The sequence below is a fragment of the Syngnathus acus genome, chromosome 12, assembly GCF_901709675.1.
Source record: "Syngnathus acus chromosome 12, fSynAcu1.2, whole genome shotgun sequence".
NCBI classification, from domain to species: Eukaryota; Metazoa; Chordata; class Actinopteri; order Syngnathiformes; family Syngnathidae; genus Syngnathus; species Syngnathus acus.
Window position 1 is genome coordinate 3,614,836 of NC_051097.1, and position 27,273 is coordinate 3,642,108.

The following is a 27,273-nucleotide window of genomic DNA, read 5'->3' on the forward strand; positions in this document are numbered from 1 at the left end:
ATTACGAATAGTTCCAAGTATTGGGCCATATTGGCACTAAACAATTACTGTTTTTTTCCATGTATAATGCGCAAAATTTAACAAATTTATTGTCCTAAAATCTGGGGTGCGCATTATACATGGGTAAAATTTTTTTTTTTACATTTTCTTTTTTTTATCCGGATATCATACGGAGGCCGCCATTACAGATGCGCTTTCTTCTCTGCTGTTCACTTCAAACATGCTCCATACGAACACAATGCTCTCGTATCAGACGCTTGCTCGATCACCTGCTCGTTTGCTGTCACAATGTACCCTACACAAATCCGAAACATTTCTTCGCTATCGAGTTTGCTAGCGCATGCGCAGTGATACTGACCGGCAGAATAACATCCGGTTGTTCCCAAAGATGATCTTTTTTCTGAAATAATTTTACGTTTACGGACTTAAGTAGGAGTCAAAATTTGGGTGCGTTTTATACATGGGTACAGGCTTCTTTCCAGCATCAACATGCCATTTTTAGGGTGCGTATTATACATGGGGGCGCATTATACATGGAAAAAAACGGTAGTCAGAGAGCAAAAAAAAAAAAGTAGCAAAAAGAAAGAAATAAAATAAACAGTTTGACCAGGTAAAACATCCTCACTTTTAGTTGCACTCTGAAAATAAAGGGCCCAAAAGTTACATTGAAATTTCTGTGACACATTTTATTTACATCATACAACTTACTTTGTATTATTGGAAGATAACACACACTGCAGTATATAAATAAAGACATTTGTACAAACCTGCATAACTAAAACAGATTAAAAAAAAAAGGATTAAGCAGCCAGACCCTCCTCCCCACAAAAATGATTTATGAAACGCAAACACTACTCATCCCATATTCTCAGTCAACAACTGTTCACATTTTTCCCCACAAAAAATGTGTTTTGATCAACATCATAGTAATGTAACATTCCCAAAATTGAGAAGATAAACTCAAATTAAAATGGCAGAAACCATTCAAAAGTGAAGTAAAATGGAAACCAGTAGTGGGACCAAACTCTGTCAAAGGCAAAACTAATTATTCAAGTTTAGGCTACTTGTCATATGACAACACAGACACTGGTAGGGGGAAAAAAAAGTGTGTGTCAATTTTCTTTCCACAAGAGAAAGTTTTAGTTTTGTAACATTTTGTTAGCAACATGGATGTTGACACAGACCTGACAGTGACACAAACCTGAAAACACAGAATGCCTTTCTCTGACCATTTCTGATGGGTTTGATTCTGAACGAGGGGCCAAATTTGAGAAGAAAGAAAAGTCTAATATTCACTTTGCTACTCATGCCAGCAGAGCGCAAGCATGATTGGGATGGCATCACTAGCCAACAGCAATAACCCTCTCTAGCTAGCCCAAGCATGTGATCTTCTCTACTATGGAGCACAACAGCTGTCGGGGAAACCTTCAACGTATTTAGAAAATCACTCCCCCCTGCCGCCATCAGGGCCAGCACACGATCAGCAGTGTAGAAAATGCACAAACGGATGGAAACCACAACATGGTTAGTCCTCTTAATTGTTCTCAATCAACTTCTTAAAAAAAACTAAAATCACACACAGAACAACAGCTGGAAATATGAACCAACAGAAAGAAAACCATGGGTAGTGATGGTGACAGTTGAGGTCCATCAAAGAAGGCTGGGCTCAAGTCCATTTTGTGTAAAGCCGATTGATCCCAAAAGTTCTCATATTCTCTGGATCTTGTCGGCGACAACCACAGGGTTCTCTTTGCGAATCTTGGCCGCAGCTTCCGCTTTGTAGTCGTACGGACAGTTGTGCTGGTCTGAGTAACGATGAAAGCCACAGAACTGGTTCCCACAACGGCACTCAAAACCTGAAACCCCATAAGACAGCTTGTTAAAGAAATAGAGGTTGCTGAGAATACATATACTGTACATAATAGTGATCAGATGAGGCCTGTCGAGACAACAGAGGGAGGAAGGTGCAAGACTAGTAAAACGCTGTGTAATCCATGAAACAATTTTACAACGGAGATGGAATATGATTTTGAAATTTATGGACAATGGTAGAAGGAAAATAGAGGGGGAACAGGGACAGATCCATGGGGCATTCCAGTGGAAATGGGTGACACAGTAGATGGGATGCAAATAATTTGAGCCCATTGAAGTAATCTTCCCACCACTTCTGTACTTTTTTCATTTTAAAGAAATCACGGCATGTCACATCACATTTGGACTAATTCAGCCCCCCCCCCAAAAAAAACTGCCGCCTGCGCCATTTTCACAATTTTGGATCAATTTGGGATCAAGATCAACCCAAATGTTGAAGAAAAATAAAATAAAATCAGTCAAAAAAAATAAAGATATGTGATAAATAAATGAGAAAATACAGTTTTTTCCACCTGCTGTAGGATTGGAAAACAGGTTTTTCTATCAGCTCACCTGTAAGGCCAACCTTTTTGCGGCACATAAAACAACGGTTCTTCTTGGGTTTGGGTGGCTCTGGGTCTTGGGAGTCTTCACTGCCAGCAGTGGAAGGATGAATAGTTGTCACTGTCGTCTGACTCCCCACTACAAACAAGCAATGAAAACGTTTGACTTCAGAAAAAAATCAGAGAGGGGACCCGCTGCTTAAGATGTCTCTAAAAGGAATGTAATCCATTGAAAAATAATGTATGACAAGACAGAAATGCATTTTGAGCAGGTCATCTTTTCTTGAAAAGCAAGCTTATTTTGTTTATCATTATAATTCAGCCTGTTTCTGACCAAGTCAAAACAGCTCAAAGGTTATCTTAGAGGATTTGTCAACTCTGAAGGTACTACTGTCTAAGACGGAAAAATACCCAATTCATGTGAAAGAAGAAGCATCCATGAAAGATCATTATTCAAGCTTGTCAGTCTTTTTGCCAGTTAAAACTACCTACAATTTTTCACAAGCAGTTATGTTTTGGAAACTATTTTCTTTTTTTCTTCTTAAAACTATGAGAAAAACAATTAAAATTTGACACCCACTAGAGTCTGCAAGTTCTGCTTTGCTTCCCGACGCTCCTTTGTCCTCTGACGAGAAATTCATCTCAGCCATTTTTTTTGTTATAGAAACTGGTGTTGACATCTCACTGCAATATAGAAACATGTTGAGATTAGGTACACGATGATCATCATAAACCATATTTCATGTTTCACATTTATCTAAGGCAACATGAAAAGTGACGGAATTACCACTTAAACATTTTAAATGCTCTTTGCTTTTCCAACAGAAGATCTTACCTGAGAGTTTCAGTTGCAGCAGCCTTGGCTGAAGCTGCCGCCTCAGCTGCAACCTCTGCTGCAGCCACGGCCGCTGCTGCAGCATTATTCAAGGTGGCCTCTAACCTCTGGATTGCTGAAGCCTCAACCGTGGGGCCACCGCTGCTCCCTGCCGAAGAGGATGCATGACAAAACAATCACAAAAAAACACATGTGTAGTAGCTCTCAACTTGCATTCATGTGCATCCAAATGAACTGCTCGTAATAGATTCATAGTATTCATTTTTGTCGTGGAATATGCCTGAACATACATTTTAAAATGTACATTGCGTTGGCTAAAATGAATCCCAATTCAAATCACCGTCAATTCATGCTCAGCCCTAGTAAACATATACAGCAAAAGTATATTCCTTCATCAATTCATTCTTTTTCTATTTGCAATTTAGAGGGTTGCATTCACCTGACATTTAGATAACCTTTAATTCAAGCCACAGATAGTAAAGAAAACATGTTTATATCAGGTGAGGACAGCATGCCCATGAGCGCAAGCGCTTTTATCCATGCAGGTGGGAACCTTAAAAAAGACACTGTAGGTCTTACCCACAGCAGTCAGGGAACTGACTCCTCCATTGTTCTGTCGTGACAGGTGCTCCTTGTGGCAAACAGAGCACATGCCATTAGTCCTAGGGTTGCCATAGAAACCACAGCCGTTAGCACAGAGCATAGGAGCTGGGCTCTGATTGGTCTCCTGGGCCATAGCGATGTCTGGTAAACTAACCTGAAGAGAAACAAAAATGGATCTTGAAGCATTGTATGTGTTTATAGTATTTAAAAGAGTATTTAAAATGGAAATGAAATTGACACATCTAAGGAATTACGCTGACAAAGCTTCACGATTACTGTTAATGAATGTTTGCAAAACTGGAAATAAGAATTGGTTTTCAAGTCAAATACAGCATCAGGTTAACCAAATGTGAGCAGTTGGTGCCTTCTTCAAACGTAAAACAAAAAACTATTATCAGATGTCTAACAGATTAGTCTGACCGACAGTCCTGTGAGGTGTGTAGATGTTTTCACTTAAGTCATCATTCAGCAATTTTCTTGAGTGGAATACCAAAAGTCTTCACTCACCTACCTTGACTTTCATAAAGTTAATCCATAGGGTTTTACTATGACGTCAGTGCACCCTTTGCAGCCGAAACAGATTAAACTCTTCTGTAAAGTCTCTCCACAAGGTTTAGGAGTCTGGAATTATCCAAAATGGCTCCTTACTTCCAGTGATAGACTAAATGCTTCAGCATAGCAAGACAATTTGGACAATTGCATGTGTCGCACTTCCTGGGAGCAGTTAAGGAATGACCCGTTTCAGTTCAAACACGACTGCGCACCAGTGCACAAAGCAAGGTCCATTTATGAATGGGAGAGTTTGGCTAGGATGAACTTGAGTGTCCTCGACAGAGTCCTGACCAACCTTCGGGATGAATTAAAGCACAGACTGAGGACTGAGGCTTCTCAGTCAATATCAGTGTGAAGAAATGGAATGGGGAAAAGAATCTACTTTTGCTGCGATGTCCCTTTAGTTCATATGCGAGTTAAATAAGGAGTGACTATTTTAGGGAATGAAGTCTGTATGTGCATGTACAATTATAAACATGCATTTACAGCTATACGCATGTGACCTGCAATCACAAGCACCCCACACTATTGTGTGATTCAGTTAGCATCACTGAACGGACGGAAATCGTCAGTAAACCATAATGTGCCAAAAAAAATATCCCTGCGGAGAAACACAATGTACACAAGAAAACCAGAAGTGAGAATAACATACATCAACAGCGAAATGCTCAAAACATCGAGACAAAGGCCACCATCCCACAAAATGTACTTGTAACCTGAAAACGTTGACAACTCAGCATGCTAACACTAATCAAGAACACAAGTAGGTTGTCTACCTGCTTCCCTTGGTTAGAGGTAAAAATTTAACACGTTTGCAATCACAGGTAGTCGGCCGATCAGGCCACAATGGTGTCACTTGAGCAAATCCACTGAGTCATGCTAGCACGCTATTGCCTGTCACCAACAGTTACTTTTTCCGAGAGGAAATCTCTTATAGATGTACATAGCGCAACGGACATGCAGATATAGACATAGCTTATCGTGCAAGGCCCAGAACATGTAGTTTACACGTATTTTGACACAACTTTTTGTCCCTGGTAGCTAGTACGCTAACGGGGGTTAGCCAACAGTATTGCGTGGAGCGGCTTCTCGTGATTTTAGCTAGTGCCGAAGTGAACAGAAAAGCTTTAGCGTCTCACCTTTAGAACTTACAAATAAATCTGACAAAATGAATATGCCTGCACTCGTGAAATATAAATAAAATAACTCTTCCTCTCTTTCTAGCTTGAAATACGAAAAGAACTAAGCAGACTATTCCAAAAATCTCTGAATATATACTAACACTGTGTCAACGAGGACAATGTATTATAGTTAACTTTAACTTCACAATAATTTAAGTGTAAACGGTTAAACCAACTTAAAAAAAAATACACCAAACAAGCAAGGCTAGCTTGCGCTCATTAAGTTTACTTACCGCCTATGTAAGATGATTGTTGGTTTTCTTTTGAATAATGACTTAGTTGTTGGTGCACAGTACGGGCCGTCTTTTTTGCGTTTTTTTTTTCTTTTTTTTTTTCTTCTTCTCAACGTCTGACACAAAATTTGTCTCCTCCACTCAGGCTAGCGCCCTAAGCGTCCTAGTATGAACTGTGTTGCTGATCCAAGGTGGCATCTGTTTGGTTACATGTTGCGTTTAGGAACTCCGCTTCCGGTGGACGTCATGGAAATAGTGAACGCCTGACTGAGTGGAAGAAGTGGTTGTGTTCAATTGTACTATAAATAAATATTCCATAAATATTGTTGTTGGTGTACCTGATATGAACCGCTTTATTCTCATGAGGGTAATTTTAATAAATTATTTGCTGCGTTCAATAAATTTTTATACACTGAACTTTCTTCTAAGTTTCTTATAACTTCCATTCATGAAAATAAACAATGCTTCCCAAATTGTATTGATCTAATGTGGAAGGTATCAAGAATAATGGATTAATCGATCGTTTCTTTCAATTGGTTAAAATTGCTGCTGTATCAGAATCGGAAACTTTTTCTGCTTGATTTGGCCCAACATTTTTGAAAAATCTGTCTGATTGAAGAGAATTCAAATGATAGGGTGAGATGGAAACATATGGTTCGCTGTGGCGACCCCTGAGGGGAAAAGAAGAAGAAGAAGAAGAAGCATATCCTGTTTTGTGCTGTTCTTAATCACATTATTTAATATATTGAAATTAGTTCATTTATTTTTATATTTCTATTTGTTTTTTGTGTCCTTAGTTCGGTATAATATATTTGATGAATTCCTCATAGCGTGATATATTTTCGAATCTACTTTTTCGTATCTACTAGCCCTTTTGCAACGCAATGATCCCCATAATGTTTTGGTTTTACTTTGTATTACATAATTAGACATTTTGTGGGGGTGACGTTTTGCGCGAGCAGACGCCGCCATTGAAAAACATACAAAAATAATTTCTACACAGGCACCACAGGGGAGCGCAATTCCGAATACAAAGGAGGGCGGTCAGATAGCCAATCTGTATGTATTTTCTTCTCACAGTCAAGATTTCGTTCACAAATTATAATTTTTTTATTAATTCACATTGATTTCTGGAAAACTATATTTGGACCCTTTCCCTGGCATAAAGGTTGCACCAAAACCTCGGATCCTCCTCTTTTTAGTTTTTTTTTCATCCAAATATCCAGTCCAAAACGAACGCACCAGCCGTATTTTATTTGTGTTGTGCTTTATTCCTCTTTTTTTTTTTTTTGTAAAAACTGGATTTCGTTTTTTTTTATTAAAGTGTTAATCATAGATACGATGATATCCTCTGTTTTGATATAGCCTAAAATGATTTAGATTTTGTTTTCCAACATATAGCATTCCGTTGCGGAAAAAACAGGAAACGGAAGTGGAATTTCAAAGATCCACGTGACCATCGAAATTTAACGAGTATTTATTATTTACGAGGTATCTTTTAGATTTGTATTTGATGTCAGGCAGGTAGGGTATGTTCAATTGTGCTCTATGTTTTAGTGTTTTTATTACTCTTATTAAAAATTATAACGTTTTTGCTAGTGGCACGGAACACATTGAGTACAGATGCGTTAGACCAATCACGTCCTCCGACAGTTTAAGCCAGCCAATAGGCTTGCAGTGCGCAAGGATTTAAACCAAGACTCCAAGTTAGACTACAGTTCATGCTTCAGTCTTTGGGTCACAAAACTGCGTCTTAGAAGCAACGGTCTTTTAATAATGGCCTTTCGTGCTACAAGAGTAAGTCAAATGTAACTTATTCAGAATGTAAGTCTTCTATTGACGTGGTACCGGCTTTATTTTAGGTTGATCTTTAACACGTCCGTGCTAAATTTGATGCATGTTCTTCTCCTGATCAGCAATTTTATTCATTGTATTCTTTCGCAGTTCCAATTTAATGTCGCCACGATCAACTTTAACTTTGTTTTTAGAACCGCTTGGCTTCCACCAGGACGGAACTCGCTGTTAAGACATGCTCCGTCGCCGCTCCCACGCTCAAGACGCGAGCCGCTCTTGGGGACATTGGTAATGTTGCAGCTAAAAAAGAGTCTCAGAAGAAGGTAATGTATTTTCAGAATACAAGGAACTTCTTTTATTGATCGAGGAACTGCCAAACAAAAGCGTTTTCTAACAATGACTTTTGTGACCCACATATTTAAAAACCAGCAGCCATTTTATAAATGCCCCCCCCCCCCCCGAGAAATATATGTATCATACCGCAGTTAAGATACAAGTTTGAGTGTCGTATGTGTTGGTTGATTGCATGTTCCTTTCGATATGAAATGTATTTTGAGCATATGTTAATTGCATCTAGTGTAATATTTGCTTACCTTATCCATCACGTAGGTGGTTAAAAACACAAAGGTTCCCGTTGTGACTAAAAAGGCTGAGCCCAAACCAGACAATGTTCCTGTGGAACAGGTACAATTTTATAATTGTAATCTGTGTACCTGTTGAACTGCTAAACCACCTTCATGACTGTTTTAGGTGGTGCCAGCGTCTCCGACTCCAATGGAGACTTCAGGCTGTGAGCCAGCTGACTTGTGTCAGGCATTTTCTGATGTCATTCTGCACAATACTATCAGGGATGTTGATGCAGATGACTGTGAGAACCCTATGCTCTGCAGTGAATATGTGAAAGACATCTACAAGTACATGCGTCAGCTGGAGGTGAGAAATGTGCAGATGTTGTCTGTTGCTTAATTGGATCTGGGAAAACCTTGACTTGGTTAAATGTCACCAATGGTTCAATTTCTTTGAATTTTTAAAGCTAATTTGACCAGAGGTTTTAATAAAATAGTTTAAAACTGCACTTTCATACTCCTGAGAAAATTGTTTAAATAGACTTTCTGGTAAGGCAATTGGTTAAAAGGTTTTAATGTTGAACTTGAAAGATGATTTAAATAAATCTTAATGCATTTTGTAGCTCATCAGAGTTAGACGTTAGATCCCTACTACTTTATAGCTGTAGCGCTTTATACATGGAGGTATACAATGCCTTGCCTTTTGCAAAGACGTCAAGTGTCTTCTTCAGGCTGAGCAGAATGTCCGAGCCAATTATCTTCAAGGCCAGGAAGTGACCGGAAACATGCGGGCCATACTTATTGACTGGCTAGTCCAAGTGAGCCTGAAGTTCCGCCTGCTGCAGGAGACCATGTATATGACTGTAGGAATAATTGACCGCTTTCTTCAGGTAAATGGTCATAGAGGAAGTCCTTTGTGAGACTTCAAACAAAATGGCTGATGCTAACAATTTGTTTTCACGTTGAAAGGACAACCCAGTCTCAAAGAAGCAGCTGCAGCTTGTCGGAGTGACTGCCATGTTCCTTGCTTCAAAGTATGAAGAGATGTATCCACCAGAGATCGTTGACTTCGCCTTAGTGACAGACCAGGCTTACACCACTGCCCAAATCCGAGAAATGGAAATGACAATCCTGCGTGTGCTGAAATTTCAACTCGGTCGCCCTCTACCCCTGCAGTTCCTCAGGAGGGCCTCAAAGATTTATGAGGTTTGTTGCCGTATGTATATTTATTAAAAAAAAAAAAATCTGATGGGCTAAAATATGTAACTCTCCGCACGTCTTCACTAAGGTGACTGGAGAGCAACACACACTAGCAAAGTACTTGCTCGAGCTGACCATGATCGACTATGAAATGGTTCATTATCCGCCTTCAATAGTAGCAAGTGCCGCTTTGGCTCTTACACTCAAGCTCTTGGATGCAGGTGAATGGGTGAGTGCTGCTTTAAAATCAGGGTTTTGTGGGCCTATTGGTATAAAATATCATTTAAATTTTATTTATTTTTTTTTTCCCCCGCAACCCTGTGAATTTAATGTCCTATTTCCATGTCACTGTGCTTGGGAATCAGTGGTCAATGTTAGACTGCATGTTAGGTTGTTTTTTTTTTCTCTCCCCCTGTTTTCAGGATGCGACATTGCAGCATTACATGGAGTACACACCAGACAGTTTGATTCCAGTCATTGCACACATTGCCAGAAACGTCGTGAAGGTGACTGAAGGACAAACTAAGCATATGGTAAGAGGCTGCCTTAAATGTCCCAAATTTCTTTTTTAAGATTAGAATAAGAGGTTGCTTTAATCTGACTTTGCAGGCTGTCAAAGACAAATACTCTACCTCAAAACAGATGAGGATTGCAACCATCCCGCAACTCAAGTCTTCTGTAGTGAAAGATCTTGCGAAGCAGCTTGCCCAGTGAGCTCGTACTTGTAATGTTATTTTGTACAGATGAGACCTTGTAACAAATGGCCTCTAAAGCTTTTTATCCCTTTTACGCTGATTTTAATCAGTTTTAAATCTGTATGAAAGTGTCTAGGTTTTTTTCCCCCCGTAACATTAAACTGATTGGATGCAGGTTTAAGAACAATACTAAACTCTATATTGGCAATTCTAACGTGTCTGCTCTGAAAGACTATTTTTGTAGATTATGCTTTAAAATGGTCACATTTATGCTGCTGTTCAACTTGTTTACGTTCTGAAATGTGTTGATTAAATGTATTCACCAAAAGTTAAATATTCTATTTATTTTTTTTAACTCCAACTTTGCACTCAGTCATATACAGCTGTTAAATTTACATGTGGAAATGCACTTTGAATATCCTACCAGCAGAGTGTACTATTTACTTTTTTTGTGGGGGATTTTTCCCCTCCGCCTAAAACGCCCAGCGCTGCGAGAATGCATGTAGTCATTTGTCGCACATAAGAATAAATCAAAATTACCCTCTGGATTCTTAAAAGTCCACCTTCCTGGCTACTTTAAGAAATTTATTTGTGCTTAAACGCATGCATGACAAGGCGGTGCTCATGTAAATTGTGCTTCCAACAGTCAAGCGTTTTCACTCTTGGTATCCTATAGAACCCTGGTGGTCTTTGAGCAAGACTTTAAATTCAATGTAAATTGTGTGCCAGATGTTTAAGTCGGGACGGGGCTTGATAAGCAAATTACTTCCACCCGCTTTTTTGACAAGTCATGTCAAATGGAACTCTAATGTATTATGTACATGCCGAAATAAACAATTCAACTCAAACTTAATTTTGCTGGCTAGGCATCGCAGTTTATGGCAGAATCTCTTACTTTTTCTGTCTCAAGGTTTTTTTTTTATTTTTCTCAACTGTCGCAAATTTGAAAAAGTTCCTCTCTCCAGCAGCCCTATTGAAATAAACCATCTGTGAGAATAAGTACAACTCCCGATTTGAGGCCATAAAATGTTTTAGCAAACAGTGATTACTGAATGCTAAATGACTTTTTCCACACGTCTCAGTGGGAGAGTGATAGTCTCCCAACTTAAGTGATGGGTTCAACCCTTAAACCTGGACTCTATGCTGTTGCACATTTGCTCGCCATCCATTTTGAAGCAGAGAGCAACTTGGGCAATTGATGCAAAGGCTTAGCAGTCTAAAATGCTAATGAAACAGTATTCTCAACTTTTAATAGAATATGTAATTTTGATTTTACATAAATACTGACCCTCATATTTCTGTGAAATTGAGACGATTCATCAATACCTGAAATTACTGCTACTGTTTCCAAATGTTCACTAACGTTTCTAAGAATTCATACAGTAATGTCCAAACGCTGGGAAAGCTATTTTTAGAACAGGTTTGCAGGTGGGGTTACACATACTTCTGTAGATTGCCATTAGTGCAAATATGCCAGTATTTAAACTCATGCTGACAGTTCTGTAAATGCATTACATTGCATCTGGTTGGTTTCAAAAGCATTTCTGCTATATAGAAATGAGAACTTGTAGCATTTAAAACGCTTTGCAACTTTACACTACTTCCAAAACCTCAACACTCAATTGGCTGAAGCATTTTTTAAGCTAATGGATAGTACACTAGTGACGGTGTATCCTTATGATCACAGCTGAGACCCTGGAGGTATCGTTTGACCCCAATCCATCCCACAATTCCCTGGAGCCCTTCGGAGAGCCTTTCTGAGCAGGAACATCTGCCGTATACGAGCTAAGTCACTGTCTTCATCTGGCTAACAAGACCATCACTCACAGAAGGTTCCCTGGCTAATAGCTTGATGGCAGTTTTGGCTGAGACCTGAACCTTTTTGTGTTAAGCTTCGTTGTTCTAAGTTGTGATATAGTCACATCTAATAAGATAGCCAGTTTATTGACTTGCAACAAAATTGAGAGAATTTGATTAAATTTAGTGAAAAACTAAAAATGGGACTGTTCTAAAAGCACAACCTCCCCCTTTCTTGAAAATCCACTGAAGCATAGAACCGTCTGTTGAATTCCACAATGTCACATCATTTGTCTTGGTTATTCTTTCAAACTTACGGATAATGCAAATAATTCGTGCTTGGAAACTGAGGTCATGACTGTGCAGACATATCAGTTTACAAGAGATTCTCCCTTCAGCTGCTCTCTAAACCATACATTTGCAGCTGCCACTTTTTCCTGCTCACTCAATGTTTCAGCCATGTGGCTCTCATGATTGAGCAACCAATGTACACTGTGCAATTCAAATGCTAAACATAAGTGCACAAATGCTAGAGTGTTTTACATAAATACATTTTTTTAGCATTTATGAGTCCATTTTTTCTTTAAACAAATATTTTCTCATGCATCCTCCTAATTATGGAATCAAGTCGCGGGGCGGATTGGACATCTGGTGGGCCGGATTCGGCCCACGGGCCAACAGTTGATGATCCCGAGTACTATGTACAGTGTTATCCAGGCCAGCTTGGCCTCGTCCCTGCACCATGAAGAGAATAAGAATGTTACGTGATTAAAATTAAGACCTTTTGTTATTTTTCTGGTCTCTCTTCTGGAAAAAAATAGTTGCCAGAGGGGTCAGATTTTCCAGATTTGGTCCTCAAGCTTTGTCCAGGTCTGTTCTTGCCAATGCATGGGAAGAGTCAACATCTTGTTCAGTGCCCCTTGCAGAGCCACCTTTTGCCCTTTGCAGGTTTAAACTCTCTTTGCGAGAATTTGCTAGTCAGCATTAGGGTACACCAAGATTGAAATTCTTCCTTCCAAACCTCTCGAATACCAGCAATTTGGAGATCATCAGAGATCGGTCTCGAACATCTGAATCTTGCTGTAAACATGGCCCGAAACGGCCGAGCCCTCGAACAAATGAACCGTTCAAGGAGCAAATGGCCCTGTCTATCATTTCTCATGTCTCAATTCATGAATGACAAATTCAAACAAACGGACAGTGCTGTTAGCATTTCTGAGGTTCTTGTGGCAGAAGACAAAATGCAAGGAATGAGGTCTCGTGGAATGGAGTCAGACGTAGCACATATAAACACAGTGGCATTTATTTCTACAGCGTATAGATTTTCAGGTAAATTCCATGTGCTTGCCAAACTTTTGGAATCCTTTACTTTTGTGTGTCTTGAGGGAAACAAAGAATCCACTGTAACAGCAGAGTGCTGGAATTAGACTTTTTGCCAGACATCTTAAGCCTCTTCATATTTGAGTATTTGCTAACAGAAAGTAATCTTTAACATCAAGGTTAAGCTAACATTTCTTGGAATGTCTGATGGCAGGGAGATTGTTAAGAGTGGCAAAGAATACTATAAGCTAGAATGAGTTTTGTTTTTTTGTTCCCGGTAGCACCCTACACTGATGCATATATAACTTTTGGAGAGAGCAAAATGCTTACAAAATGTAATGTTATGGAATCAATAATTTGAAGTACTTTTATATGCATAATGGTTGTTGTCATGACTTTGAACTTGCCAACAGTTAGATGGCTAAATTCATTTTTAATTTGACCTTTAAAGGTCCCTGTCCCTTGGCCTCAAGATCCAAATTTTTACTGATTGATGAATAACAGGTCAAAATGAGTCTGCAACATGGCATAAATTTGACATCTATGTGCTTTGTCGAAGTCAGAATTCTGACTTTAAAGTGAGAATTCCCACTTTCTGAGTTTAAAGTAAAAATGTTGACTTTATTTTCAGAATTCTGACTTTAAAGTGTGAATTCTCACTTTATTCTCAGAATTCCACTTCAAAGTCAGAATTCCCACTTCAAAGTCAGAATTTCCACTTTAATGTCAGAATTCTGAGAATAAAGTCACAATTCCCACTTTAAAGTCAGAATTCTCAGAATAAAGTCAAAATTCTGACTTCAAAGTCAGAAAGTGGGAATTCTCACTTTAAAGTCAGAATTCTGACTTTCTGAGAATAAAGTCAGAGTTCAGACTTTAAAGTGGGAATTCTCACTTTAAAGTCAGAATTCTGAGAAGACAAGTTAGAATCCTGTCACCCCCCCTCTTCTTCACTAGCCCTAATCCTCTTCCGTAGAATGTATATAAAAAGCTAAATTAAATTCTAAATTTTATGATTTAATGGTCATTCCAGTTTCGAGTTGTTTCCATCTTGTCGTAACAACATTGTTAAAGTAATTTGCCTTGGTACCCATCCAGGCTGCATGACTCTGCTTCTGATTGATGTCTTTCCATTATCCTCTTGCTGTTTTACAATTTTCTGAGTGAACACACGCTGCATGACATATTGTTTTTGTTGTTCTTTTGTTGGCCATTAGATGTCCTTTCTACAAGCAAGAACTCCCTCACAAGGTCCTTTGAGATTACAATCAATTGCGCAAATATGAGTGCACCACATGGTCAGCATGTCAAAGCAGCCAATTTTCTTCTTCAACATAACAGCAGCTGCCAGCTTTTCAATTGGATTTCAAATGATCCAAACTTACCTACTTTGTTGTGCCATTTGAATCACAAGAGTGAAAAAGGGTCCTCATGTGTTAACTTTGCATACAATGAAATTGTGATGAATGGTGACAATGTACTAGCTGAAAGAAACAAACAAAAATGTTGAATCATCAAACACTTGATAGCGGTTTTAAGCTTGTAATGTCTTTCTGATATGATAATGGTAATGAACATTCATCCAATGACGCTGAGGAGTGTCTGGTGGTATCTTTAATGTGCTGTAATCAGACCTGAGCAGGCAAGCCAGACCACCAAGAAGACGTGAATCCTGAGTGGTGATAAATCCTACAATGGCTTGGAGGAGGGGAGAGAAGATGCTGACAAACAGTAAATCAACTTCTTGCGTTGTTTGGCCATCTTCATTCTAGTCTGCATGAGACATGGGGCTTGACGCAGCCAATGGATCTTTGTGGTGTGCATCGTGTCTACTCGTTCCAGAGATTATAAAACAAACCGTCCAGGAAATATGGGAATAGTTTCCACTTGTATGGAATGCCCTTGAAATTGTACAATTTTGAATTCAAACATCTGAATAATGTGTCTCTAATGTTAACCAGAGATTTTGGAACCGTCATGGGGATGTCACAAACGTCACAAGTGATATGTTCCACTTCCAGCCTTTAGCACTGACAGAAATTGTTGCAAACTTAAAACAATTTAAAGCTTAACCACCAGTGTACTACAACAAATTCTGTACAGGTTCCACCGCTACCTCTTTTTTTCCATTCATCATGTAAGATTTTAGGATTTTAGTTGGCCAGCATATTGAATCGGTAATGTGCGGAGGCCAATGAGTATACAGGTTTACAAGAATTAAATCCTTATTATAAATGTTTGTGTTGCTTGAACCACATATCGTAGTGTACTGCTGTTTATATTAACAGATACCAAACTTGCTTTATATTCATAATTCTCTGGGTAACCTCAATATTAATAATTCTCTGGGTAAAATGGTTTACCATGCAAACATTATTTCTTCTACTTAACGTAATGTTTCTCGATATGTACATAATTTCATCTCTATTGTGGCTAAAGGCAAAGCATGAATGCACGATTGACAAAGGTGAATCGAATACAATATATTAATGGGCCATATACAAAAATTGATGACCTTTTATGAATTGCAGCATAAATAGCCTTTTACGTGGGAACCAGGCATCAGTCATTTTACTTTGGAATTATTTATTTTTATTTTGGAAAATTTAGCACTTCATCGGCCACATGCACACTGCGAGGACATAACAGATGCACAGTTATTGATTGCACTGGTCAATAAAGACCAGTTTCCTCTTGGGCTATTGTACTAATGCGCTTAGGGTGAATGTCACAGCAAACATTGTAGCCCAGGTTATAAAATGCACCCGAGTGCCTTAATTATTCACAAGGCCTCCCCACCAGCTCTGGCCCTCCATTAGAAGCAGAAGGAGAAGAAAGACTACGGGGTGGGCAGCCAGATGCATGAGGATGATGTCACTTTTCCCTGTTAAAACCAAGCAAGGGCACCTGGGACTGAATGATGTACTCATGGTCATGAATCACAAATTTACCAGGGATGTCTCAGAGAATGGTGGTCAATTCAGCTGCCGAAAGAAGTAGTAAGAAGAATGGACATACAGATTCCCATGTTGTCATCAAGTACCATATTTTCCGGACTATAAGGCACACCTAAAAACCGAAACTTTTCTCAAAAGCCGACAGTGCGCCTTATATATGGACCAAATTACTAAATTTAAACTGGCCCGAAGCATTGTGTCATGAAATCAATCATAAGTGGCCCGCTGAAGACTATCAATCATGAATCAAAAAGAGTATGGATCATTATTTTGTGATTATAAAATAATTTGGTGCGTCTGAAGTTGAAATAAAAAAGATCAAATGGAGAATGATTTGATTTGGATTAAAAATCTGACATGATGCATTAATGGTGCACCTTATAGTCCGGTGCGCTTTATATAAGGACAACGTTTTAAAATGGGCCATTCATTGAAGGTGCGCCTTATAATCCGGTGCGCTTTATATTTGGACCAATATTGAGCCACTACGGCAGGCATATCCAAATATATGGACTTATATATGGACAAAGTTTTAAAATGGGCCATTCATTGAAAGTGCGATTTATAATCCGGTGCGCTTTATATATGGACCAATATTGAGCCACTACGACAGGCGTGTCCAAATATATGGACTTATATATGGACAAAGTTTTAAAATGGGCCATTCATTGAAGGTGCGCCTTATAATCCGTTGCGCTTTATATATGGACCAATATTGAGCCACTACGGCAGGCGTGTCCAAATATATGGACTTATATATGGACAAAGTTTTAAAATGGGCCATTCATTGAAGGTGCGCCTTATAATCCGGTGCGCCTTATATATGGACAAAGTTTTAAAATGTGCCATTCATTGAAGGTGCGCCTTATAGTCTGGTGCGCCTTATAGTCTGGAAAATACGGTAGTCAAATCACAGATTGACATGTGACATCAACAAACAGACAATTTCATGCGGTACTCAGAAGTCTTAAAAGCACACACAAAGAAGAATGGCGTGTACAGTTTCATTGTTGTGTGGAAGTATTTCCAATTTCCTGCCAGACTGACGGTCATTTCTGAGAAGTGCTGCTGTAGGATGTGACGCAAAAACTGGAAAATCAACACAGTTTGTAACACAGACAGGAGAGCGGCGCAGTGCTATGAAGCAAGCGGAGAAGACTACACGGATGAAGTTTATAGTCTTACTTTCCCTATAGTGTGTGTGCGGAAACGAAGTTGGGAGAAAAGTGCATTTTAAACCGAATGGCACAAAGCCAATGTAACCATTTGAACCCGTCTTTGGTGATTTTATCCTTTTTTTTTTTGGTTTCCAGGGAGAAGCCACTCATCAGACTCAACGTTTGACTTATCATTTAAACCGACTGGGTGGGATTCAATTAGTAATGGACATTGGAGACCCCTTTGGCGCCAGATGTCGCAGAACCGTTTGACCACGCTATATTAGATATATCTTGTGAAAGGACACACACAAAAAAAGATGGCTCTAATTAGGTTTTCGAATCAGATTTCATCTGGTGAGTGCCGGTCATTGTCACTGCACTAAATGTAATAACAATTACCGACAAGCTTTATTACTTGAGACAGATGGTGGGGGAAGTTCACTTTTAAGTAAATTGGACACCATTAAAATGGTCCATTCGCTCACCTCATTTAACTTTGCCACCAAAGCTATCTATGTTTAAAATTGTCATTTTATGCTCTGGCATAATTTACTCTAAATATCGCCATAGCCAAACCTCTCTGCATCCCATAGTTCAAGAGCATTTCAGCTTGGACATTAGTTACCAGTTTTGGGATCTGTTTGGTACTGATTAACTGATGGCTTTGTGTCTTGCAGAAGTAACAATGAATATGCTCTCTCTCAATCCTCTTACCCAAATACGGTATTGACAGTCAAGCGATGACAAAATTCCTTCCTGGAGCAGTGTCACAAAAATAGCCTGTGCTCTCTTTTGTTGTGGGAGATCTCCATTTAAGACATTATTGTCCATGTAGGACAATTTTTTGTGCTTCCTTACACAGTCATTAATGACTCACTTGAATTACCTGTAATACATAATGGACAAATTACAAGCTATGAATTTTGTCATCCTCAGTTTAATTGCATTCCCTAAACCAAAAAGATGCATTCCCAGAAAGAGATTATTTTTCCTGATGACTCTTCAAGACAAATGGCTATTCTGTTTGCTGAGCCAGTCGACTCATAGAAAATCAAGAATCTCTCTCTCTCTTTCTCTCGCTCTGCAAAAATAAAGATTGTCTGCTGGTTATTCTGGTCAGACTATGTTCGCAAAAAGTGGAGTATTCCCTTGACCGTCAATCAAGGGCATTTTTATAAAGTGTGGAGTGGTTAGAAATAGATCGAAAGCCAACAAGACAAAGATGTGTGAACAATGATACTTCTCATAGTCCTTATCACTTATCTTGAGCATGTTTCCAGTTCACTTGTCTGATTTAGAAAAAAGTCACAATTACTAAACACACAATACACAAGGCAATTATTAGAGTACATAGGTTTTAATCTCAAATGTGCAATGATGTATGTGGATGTGGAAATACTACAATTCAGCACAAGGCAATAAAGGATGGCGTTTCCAAATTGTGCTAGACTTCCCAGCATGGCCGGTACACTCGTCCCACCATGCATCTCATGGTGTCCCGCCTCAGGATGGGGAAGTTCAGGTCCTGGTTGTTGTCATCAGCTCGTCTTTTGTAGAGGGGCAGTCCATTTCGCAGCGCTCGCAGGTCACGCCAAAGACTCGGATCGGCAACAACGATGACCCGCTGCCCTCTTTTTTTGCCCTCAGCCTCGCCGCGGTTGTTTTCTGTCACCTCCTCGCTCAGTATGGAGGTGAATGCGTCCTGCTCCAAGGAGTTGTCTTCAGCCAGGTCCACAGGCGACGTGCCAGAAGAGTGCAGCATGAGTGCTGCTGCAAAGATGATGCACATGAGGGACCGTCGCATGGTGAAGATCTTTTTGGAGACCGCTTGGCTTCAGGAACGAAACGCTCTGCAGATGTCTCGATTTCTTGTTGTGATTTAAAGATCTTGGGATGTTCTTTTATACCATTTGGGATACGTAGGATTGTCCATGCTGGCTTTTGTCCTGAACATCATCATAGGTTCTCCTGTTGTGCTCAGGAAATTAGCTGAAGGTATCAATACAGGGCTGAGTAGAACTATCATACGTTCAAGTGTGTTGTCTTTACACAAGTTAATTAAAGTTGTGCAAGGGATGACTTTGGACCATTGATAACGAAACAGTGGGAATTCTTTGAGGAACTGAAAGCAAGACGACTTCAATCCAAAATGACTGACCTTTAAAATAATGGGGTGGGATCAACACCCACAGGCACATTGTGGTTTCATACGCTGCGATGACGGCTAATCACTTCAACTCATTGTTCACTATTTTTTTTACAGCAATTACCAGGTAGGATTAGTGAGTGATGCTGGCAAAAGATTGTTGAAGTGTTTGTCATGTCGGCAGCCTCTTGGAAACGTGGCAGCGACAAAGTGAAGTTCATTTAAATTGTTATTATTAAATCATATATATGATTAAATATAATTAAATCATTGAAATTGTTTAATGAGAATATTGTAACAAATGAGTTTTTAATACAAACTTTGTTAAATGCCCGATGACCAATAACCAAAGCCTTACCTGCCTATGTTTCCAACTGCTTTAATAAAATAACAAAACAAATGCCAACAACAAAAATAAATCAGCGTTATCACCCTGTAACTAGCGTTTGCCCCCTCCCTCCCACAGAGTCCAGGATTTACTTATTTATGTATTTATTTAAGTACGTATACGTATGTATGTGTGTATGTATGTATGTATGTATGTATGTATGTATGTATGTATGCATGTATGCATGTATGTATTATGTATGTATGTATGTATGTATGCATGTATGTAGATCTGAATTTTTCCAGGCTGTTGTTGACCCCTATACCTACCAGCTTTTTGGGGATGTAGCACAGGTATCAAGTTCAAAATGAGGGAATGTTTGTAAAAAAAAGAGTCCCACCAGTAGGTCAAATGACGGGAGTGATTTGTACTTTCAGTTTTTCTCGGGTAATTTGCTGCTTTTACCATAGAGGACAAAGTTATTTAGTTGAGCTGCCTGTCTTCCTCTCTGACTGTTCACACGAGAAAAGCCCACCTAAGTCATTTTTAATTGGGGCTGTCATGAACCAAACATTTTGTTTCTTTCGTTTCATGTTGGTATAATTGGGCTGGATAAAGGTTATGCTATAATGCTCATTGACCAAAATAGTCACAGTCGAATAGAGGCAATACAAGAGCTCAGCAAAAGTCTGCCAAGTGTTAGTTTAACATGTTAACTGACTTGGTTGTACGTATTTTTCTGCGGTGTCCAACTATTTTTTAACCAGAATTTTTGTTACACAGCTCTTAAGTATACACATCTAGGCTTGTGACGATCTGTGCCCCCATTGGATAGCAATGACCAGGGCGGCACATAGCACAGACTCCGAAATGGCTGCGTTCCTGCTTTGCATATTTGTGCTGTGGGTGCAGACCTTCACTGTTTGTCTTCACACCTGAAGCGAACCGCACCAGAGTTCGTTTGGAAGCGAACCCAGACCACTTGAAAAAGTGGGTCTTGGTCCCTTTCTTTAATCTGCACCAAGATTTGGAAACAAAAATGAATTATTTCATTCTTCTTCCGAACTGCTCTAATACTGACTGTGTTCAAAATTATAAAGTCGGAGGCAATCTTATACATGCAACTATCTTAATTCCAGAAACGGGAAAAACTGAAAGAAAGGGGGGGGGGGTGTTACTATTTGCTAGACCTGAAGAGCACTCTGGAATGTTGGACTGACTAATGATGGAAAACAACGCAACTCCTATGAGTGCCAAGATGAAAGCCAAACACTGCTCTCAGCATTTATCTCATGTCGGTAGTGGGAGCTGGTGAGAGCTGATAGAAGGTCAGGAAAAAAGATGAAAGCAAAGAGAGGAAAGATGACCATGGATCTATTGCTATGGAATGCTACATTTAATAAAGGAAACCTAAAATAGCCACACACAAAAAGCAAAATAAAAGAAAGTCTTGAAGTGTTTTTCATACTCAAAGAGAAGGATAAACTGCATGTAATGATCATGTAATACAAGCATACAGCTTTCCCAGCATTTAGTTTCCCAAAGTCACGGAGCATAATGATACTGTTTCTCTTCTGGCATCGATGAGACTATTTAATACAAGCTAATGTCTGCTATTTTGTGGACCCATTAGAATGTAATTCTAATGGGTCCACAAAAATAATCCACCCTGGGAAGTGTCTGAATCACTCCTCCTATCTACTGTCTAAAAGTGAGGGACTGCTTCTGAGTCTTTGTCGATGTTCATGTTGCCATGGAAACCAGTTGTTGAGCAGATCGCATGCAACCTTGCCCACACAGGCCAGATCAAGCATACTGACATCTGGGTGTGGACCTATAAATGGTTGTCACAGAAAGACTGACTTCTTTTGTTTAGCTGTTTGTTTGCAAAAAATCCTAAAAAAAATAAGTCGGGAGGAAATCGTTCAGACACGATATTTGGTACACCTGCACTTACATTACTGTCGATATTTTCAAAAGCTATATCATAGATTTGTATCAAAATACTGCTTGAAAAAGGTAACGTTTTAGATTGTTAAATGTGCTAGTTTGCACTTCAATGTTATGATGGTGTAAAATTGTTAATTTATACCTGTATAGAATTGCTCATACAAGAGTTTGAATAAAATTGTAATGCATAAACTCAAAGCATGACATGACTATGTTGTAGTGTCAGTTTTTTTTTTGCATGTCTATAGATTGGAATATATATTGTCACTTCTTCCAAACACACAGTCTGCAAAACGCACACTCACTATATACTATGAACACCTGGAAATCTATTAGTGAGAACGTTTAGCCCAGTGGAGCACAGTTTGATAGTTTGGAGAGTCCTGACTGAGATTTCATGCTGAGCTGGCAGCCTGTTCCAGACATACTGGCTGCCTGACAGTCAAAACTCTACTGCAGAGTCTCAGTAACAAGCTCTGTGGTTTTCATTTGGTCTCAGAACCACTGTAACAAGACCAGGGTGTTATATTTAGCAGGGTCTGCATCACTTTTAATAAAGGCTAAGGGGATGTGATGAGAAATCTATTGGAAGATGGCAGATGATGAAGAAAATGGTTAATGACATCAAAACTAGTATAGGTGGAAAAGAGAAAAAAATCAACTCTGGAGCATAAAAGAAGGTGAGATAAACTAATGTGATTACGTTCTTTGGTGTAGCATAAGCCAACACAAAGCTCAGCAAGACAATCGAGACATTCTGGAGCAGAATGTGCTGCCGGTTAAATTAGCTCGTTATTTAGAATAATTCTTCTGGATTTGTATTTATTATTACTCCATGTAGCCAAGAACTAGTTTTTCTAATAATTTGACCATTAAAAATCACATTTATTGTGGTGGCTTAAGACACCTTCCCTTTAGAAAAGGGAACAGAAGGTTTTAGTGGAGAATATGTGCCTCTGTTCAACCCTGCTGTTACAATAAAGATTGGAAGGATCAATGATTGGATGTAATTAAATGTCTAAGGGGTGGTCAAATGACAGGAGTACGATTTTGTGTTTCTCTTAATTGCCCCTCAGGGGACAAAGCTGTTTGCTAAAGCCTTGTGATTTTCCTCTGAAGACACATGAAGGAATGTGAGGAAGATAATTCACCCTTCATTCTCCACAGAGAAGGAAGGTTTTTTTTTTTTTTCATTTTTGATTGTGGGTGTCATGGTCACAACAGTTGCATACTCTTAATCGGTACAATATTGGGTACACTTAGAGTGCAGGGTCAAATGCAAAAGCAATTATGGATATAATAAAGCAAGACAAAACAATAATCATGTAACTTTGAGTAGTATTTGATTATTTATTTATTTAGAAGCAAATGCAAAGATGCAGAGATGAAAAATGTCCCAGCAAACACAGACGTGCAAAGAAATAGCCTTCACTGGGTTTAGAAAATAGACATCTGGAGAATTAAAATCACGTCACGTTTGCCTACGTCATACATTTTGTGTTTACCGTTACCATGGAGACACTTCCGTTGTAGGGACGCCGTTCAGACATGTAGTGCCTCGCTTTGTTTATAAGTTGTACAAGGCTATTTCACTCATCTAAGTCTTGGTTTGTACGATATTGTGTTCTAAATTTGCAGAAATGGCGGACGACACAGTTGCTGTAAGTCAAAATAAAGAAGGCCCGGAAGAGGTGAGTTTATATAGGACATATGCCCAGTATACGTCGTATGCGCTTCATGTCAACAACGGCGGAAATAATGAACTGAGAAAATGATCACGTTTATTGGGGAAATAACACATGAAAGAAGAATTGCATAAAACGTTGGTTTGAGAACACTTACAATTACAATTTGACAATTTACAACCGCTATAACTTTACAAACGTACTTGGATCCAGTCAACATAGGAAAAAAAAGAAAAGAAAAGAAAAACATTAGTGGGGGTTTGGCCAGTTTGTAGTGTTGACCAACCCTTGTTGAGGAAAAGCACACTTATTATTTTGGTAATAAATCTCACACAACACCAAACAAAAAGGTAAAAATAAAAATGAGGCTAACAGGCTATCATACCATAATGTTCTGACGACCACCAGACGTCGCTGGTAGAGATGGATGAACAAACATACATTATTGTTAAAAAAAAACACACACAAAAAAACATGCTGCAAACCAAGGACATAATATTGGATAATTCCTTGTGTTACGTACACTCGATGACAACACACAACACACTGTTTGGCACTTAATATTTTCACTATTATATTACAGAAACCAGTGACCTTGCAATATGTGTAAATTAATGAGTAATGTAAATAAATTAAAACTTTCATTCTGTGATAAAAAAAAATAATTTTTATGAACCTTAGTTGAGCAAAAATGAGATTTATATGAACTTTTGCATGAATGAAGGTTGGTCAATTAAAGTGTAACGTTGTAAATGCGGATTTATCGGGGGAAAAATCACCTGCAAGGTGTGCAGGGTGTGTGCAAAACTGTGATGCAAACCCCATTCTCTGCACTATTTGGTCACACAATGTACACATTCATATTTAGAACTTTTGAATTCATTTTCCATGATAATCAATAGAAACACACAAGTCACTAATGTTATAGTGGAATACTTCTGCCATATAGTACTGTTTAAATATTGTGTCACCCATATTCATATGTCGTATCCATTCAACTCCAAGCAAACAAGGGAGCAAATCCTGCGAAATGGACACAAGGGACTAATCACCACAAACACAGGAGCGAAGATGGAGCATGTTACCACCCTCCAAGCAGCATTTGCCCCTCCGAAGCGTCCACGGGTGAGGCTGCAGGGTATGTGCCGTTCTTTTATTGGCAGGCCACAGACTCCAAGGGACTGTCCTACTTCACATGTCACATGGTTGAAGTGTTTTCTGCAATCATTGCCCCTACCACTCACTTTGATTGTTCATCTGATTCAGGCATAAGGTCGGAGCTTTTAGAAAGAAGAATTGCCCAGATAGCAAGGTAGGAATTAATATTACATCTTCAATTATGTTGCACCTCTTACAATGACTATATATAAAAAGAAGAATTGCCCAGATAGCAAGGTAGGAATTAATATTACATCTTCAATTATGTTGCACCTCTTACAATGACTATATATATATATATATATATATATATTGTCACCCACCTCCGGCCCTCCCTGTGTGGAGTTTGCATGTTCTCCCTGGGCCCGCGTGGGTTTGCTTGGTAGGCCGATTGAAGACTCCAAATTGTCCCTAGGTGTGAGTGCGAGTGCAAATGGTTGTTTGTCTCTGTGTGCCCTGCGATTGGCTGGCGACCGGTTCAGGGTGTCCCCCGCCTACTGCCCGATGACGGCTGGGATAGGCTCCAGCACACCCGCGACCCCCGTGGGGACTAAGCGGTTCAGGAAATGGATGGATGGATATATTTTGTCATAGCTTTTATTTCCTTACTTTCCTTATTTCCTAACTTTCATTTGCTCTCTTACCCATTGAAATTGTAAATCCATGGCTAGTTTCTGTCTGTATCTCATTTAGGACTGACGTTAAAGGTATACGACCATAACCCTCATAAGGCAGACTTAGTTTTCAAAATGCCCAAACAGGTTCTCAAGAGTGTTGATCAGGGAATTAATCGTGGTAAAGCAATTAATTTATCTTTGTTCTATCAATAGCAGATAGATCTTCAGATATGTTTTCTAGGATGGGGGAAGTGTGTTGTTTTGATTATTATTTTACTCCGGAAGGCACAGCTCTTTTAATATGACGGCAGGAAATGGGCTGTTTGAAATTCAACTTTTTTGCAGAGGTCATTTTGACATCTTCAGGCACCTAATGAACTCATCCACCAGGATCAATAAAAGATGCACAGCGTGCATCTGTGAATTAAACTGTTACTAAAGTTAGGACACTAAAATCAAATAAAATCAGATTACTGTATTTTCCGCACTATAAGGCGCACCTAAACACCTCCAATTTTCTCAAAAGCCAACAGTGCGCCTTATAATCAGGTGCGCCTTATATATGGACCAATATTGAGCCACTACAGCAGGCATGACCAAAGTCCGTCCGGCAGGCCAAATGTATATATCTTATATATGGACAAAGTTTTAAAATGGGCCATTCACTGAAAGTGCGCCTTATAATCCGGTGCGCCTTATATATGGACAAAGTTTTAAAATGGGCCATTTATTGAAGGTGCGCCTTATAATCCGGTGCACCTTATAGTGCGGACAATACGGTACAAGGATTTACAAATCTTTTTCAACATATATTCAACTCAATCAAGATATTTAATGTTCAAACTGATAAACCCCAAAAAGCTGGGACAGGGGTACTGAAGTCACTATTCTGTTCGTTACCTTTCCTTTTAACCCACTCAATGAACCTTTGCCAAATGAAAACCCTAATGTCTGACTCATCAGACCAGAGCCAACTTAGCCAGTCATGTCAGTCCATGTCATATTTATTTACATTTTACACATTACATTGGAATTTAGGGTTTGTATTGCGAGCGTTGCTTAGCCTTGTGTCACAAACAGAAACATCAGCAATACTAAATATAATCATACTGTACATGCTTGTATTTATTTGGTTACGTAATAATTGTTTGATGATGTTTTTGCAGGGACAAGATTCATGCAGAACGAAACCCACCGCTTCCCCAAGCTGACTTTGCCAGTGTAACTCAGAGAGATTTTCGAGTTGAGGGATTTGTACCCCAAACTACTAAAAATAACCGTGTATGTATCCCTGCCTGCAATTAGAGATTTACGTGTTTTGTTAGTGTTTTCGTGGTAGTCAAGTAAATTCACCCAGGTCATACGTATGTCAATTGTATTTTTGACCATCATTTGATATAAAATACACAAAATTGTTTTTTGTTGCACCTATTTCCAGATTCATGATTATACAACTGAGCAGGCCATCAGTTATTGGAGTGAAAATTACCAGCGGATACAGGTGGGTCCCAATTGTTCCTGGAAAATAATAATACTCTTTTTTTTTAGTTTTGGTTGATTTTATTGAAAACATTTCGTCTTTTGATTTTTTTTTTTGTAAAGAAATGTACTCATTCGTTCCCCTTACACACAGCACGGATGGTACCATCCAATTCGTGAGCAGTATTAACCGCAGTGGATCCATTTTGTTTGTGCACCAAGGTCAAAAAAAAGGATGACGCTGATGGAAGATTTTTCCTCTCAATTATTCCCTTTTTGCAGATTCTACAGTTTCTATCAATTCTGAACAGAACCCACAACATGTCAGGTTCTGGATGCTTTTCAACATTAAAACTTTTGTTTTCTGTTACAGGGTGTAAGTCCAGTGGAGTGCCCAAACACACCTTTTAGAAAGTCGGCCCAGTTTTCCACTCCCTTGGGTGATCCGCGGAAAAACGTTGATTCCCTCATTGAATAATTGTCTAAATGAATGCTTTTTGAATAAAGTGAGTTTGTCCTTGTATGCTTCTGCTGCTGACATTTCTACCAACTACCTATGATTACTGATTTCTCCAAATTGCAGTTAATGACACAGACACAAAT

At 39.1% G+C, this 27,273-nt stretch overlaps 5 protein-coding genes across 6 annotated transcripts in view; 2 read left to right on the forward strand and 3 right to left on the reverse strand.

Annotated features, from left to right (window-relative positions):
* LOC119131662 (lymphocyte antigen 75-like) overlaps positions 1-27,273 on the reverse strand; it is a 1,013,224-nt gene that overhangs the window by 41,867 nt on the left and 944,084 nt on the right. The gene's annotated exons all lie outside the window — the stretch shown is intronic.
* LOC119131749 (AN1-type zinc finger protein 5-like) lies at positions 663-6,048 on the reverse strand. 2 transcript variants are annotated; one of them, XM_037266450.1, is made up of 6 exons: positions 5,819-6,048; positions 3,829-4,002; positions 3,250-3,397; positions 2,995-3,098; positions 2,425-2,553; positions 663-1,856 (listed from the first exon to the last, which is right to left on the reverse strand). In XM_037266450.1, exons 2-6 carry the CDS (start codon positions 3,983-3,985, stop codon positions 1,708-1,710), a joined length of 687 nt encoding a protein of 228 aa, XP_037122345.1. In that variant the 5' UTR covers positions 3,986-4,002; positions 5,819-6,048; the 3' UTR covers positions 663-1,707. The 2 variants fall into 2 exon arrangements, with proteins under 2 accessions (XP_037122345.1, XP_037122343.1); XM_037266448.1 differs by having other exon boundaries at positions 3,829-4,006; positions 5,819-6,047.
* ccnb1 (cyclin B1) lies at positions 7,470-10,407 on the forward strand. Its single transcript, XM_037266433.1, has 9 exons — positions 7,470-7,615; positions 7,807-7,935; positions 8,222-8,296; positions 8,363-8,545; positions 8,910-9,068; positions 9,148-9,384; positions 9,467-9,607; positions 9,801-9,911; positions 9,988-10,407. The coding sequence occupies exons 1-9, from the start codon at positions 7,595-7,597 to the stop codon at positions 10,090-10,092; spliced, it is 1,161 nt and encodes a 386-aa protein (XP_037122328.1). The 5' UTR covers positions 7,470-7,594; the 3' UTR covers positions 10,093-10,407.
* On the reverse strand, positions 18,646-19,527 carry pmchl (pro-melanin-concentrating hormone, like). Its single transcript, XM_037266466.1, has one exon. The coding sequence runs from the start codon at positions 19,109-19,111 to the stop codon at positions 18,752-18,754; it is 360 nt and encodes a 119-aa protein (XP_037122361.1). The 5' UTR covers positions 19,112-19,527; the 3' UTR covers positions 18,646-18,751.
* spag8 (sperm associated antigen 8) lies at positions 23,254-27,193 on the forward strand. Its single transcript, XM_037266462.1, has 6 exons — positions 23,254-23,422; positions 24,422-24,554; positions 24,683-24,728; positions 26,358-26,472; positions 26,630-26,692; positions 27,044-27,193. The coding sequence occupies exons 1-6, from the start codon at positions 23,372-23,374 to the stop codon at positions 27,146-27,148; spliced, it is 513 nt and encodes a 170-aa protein (XP_037122357.1). The 5' UTR covers positions 23,254-23,371; the 3' UTR covers positions 27,149-27,193.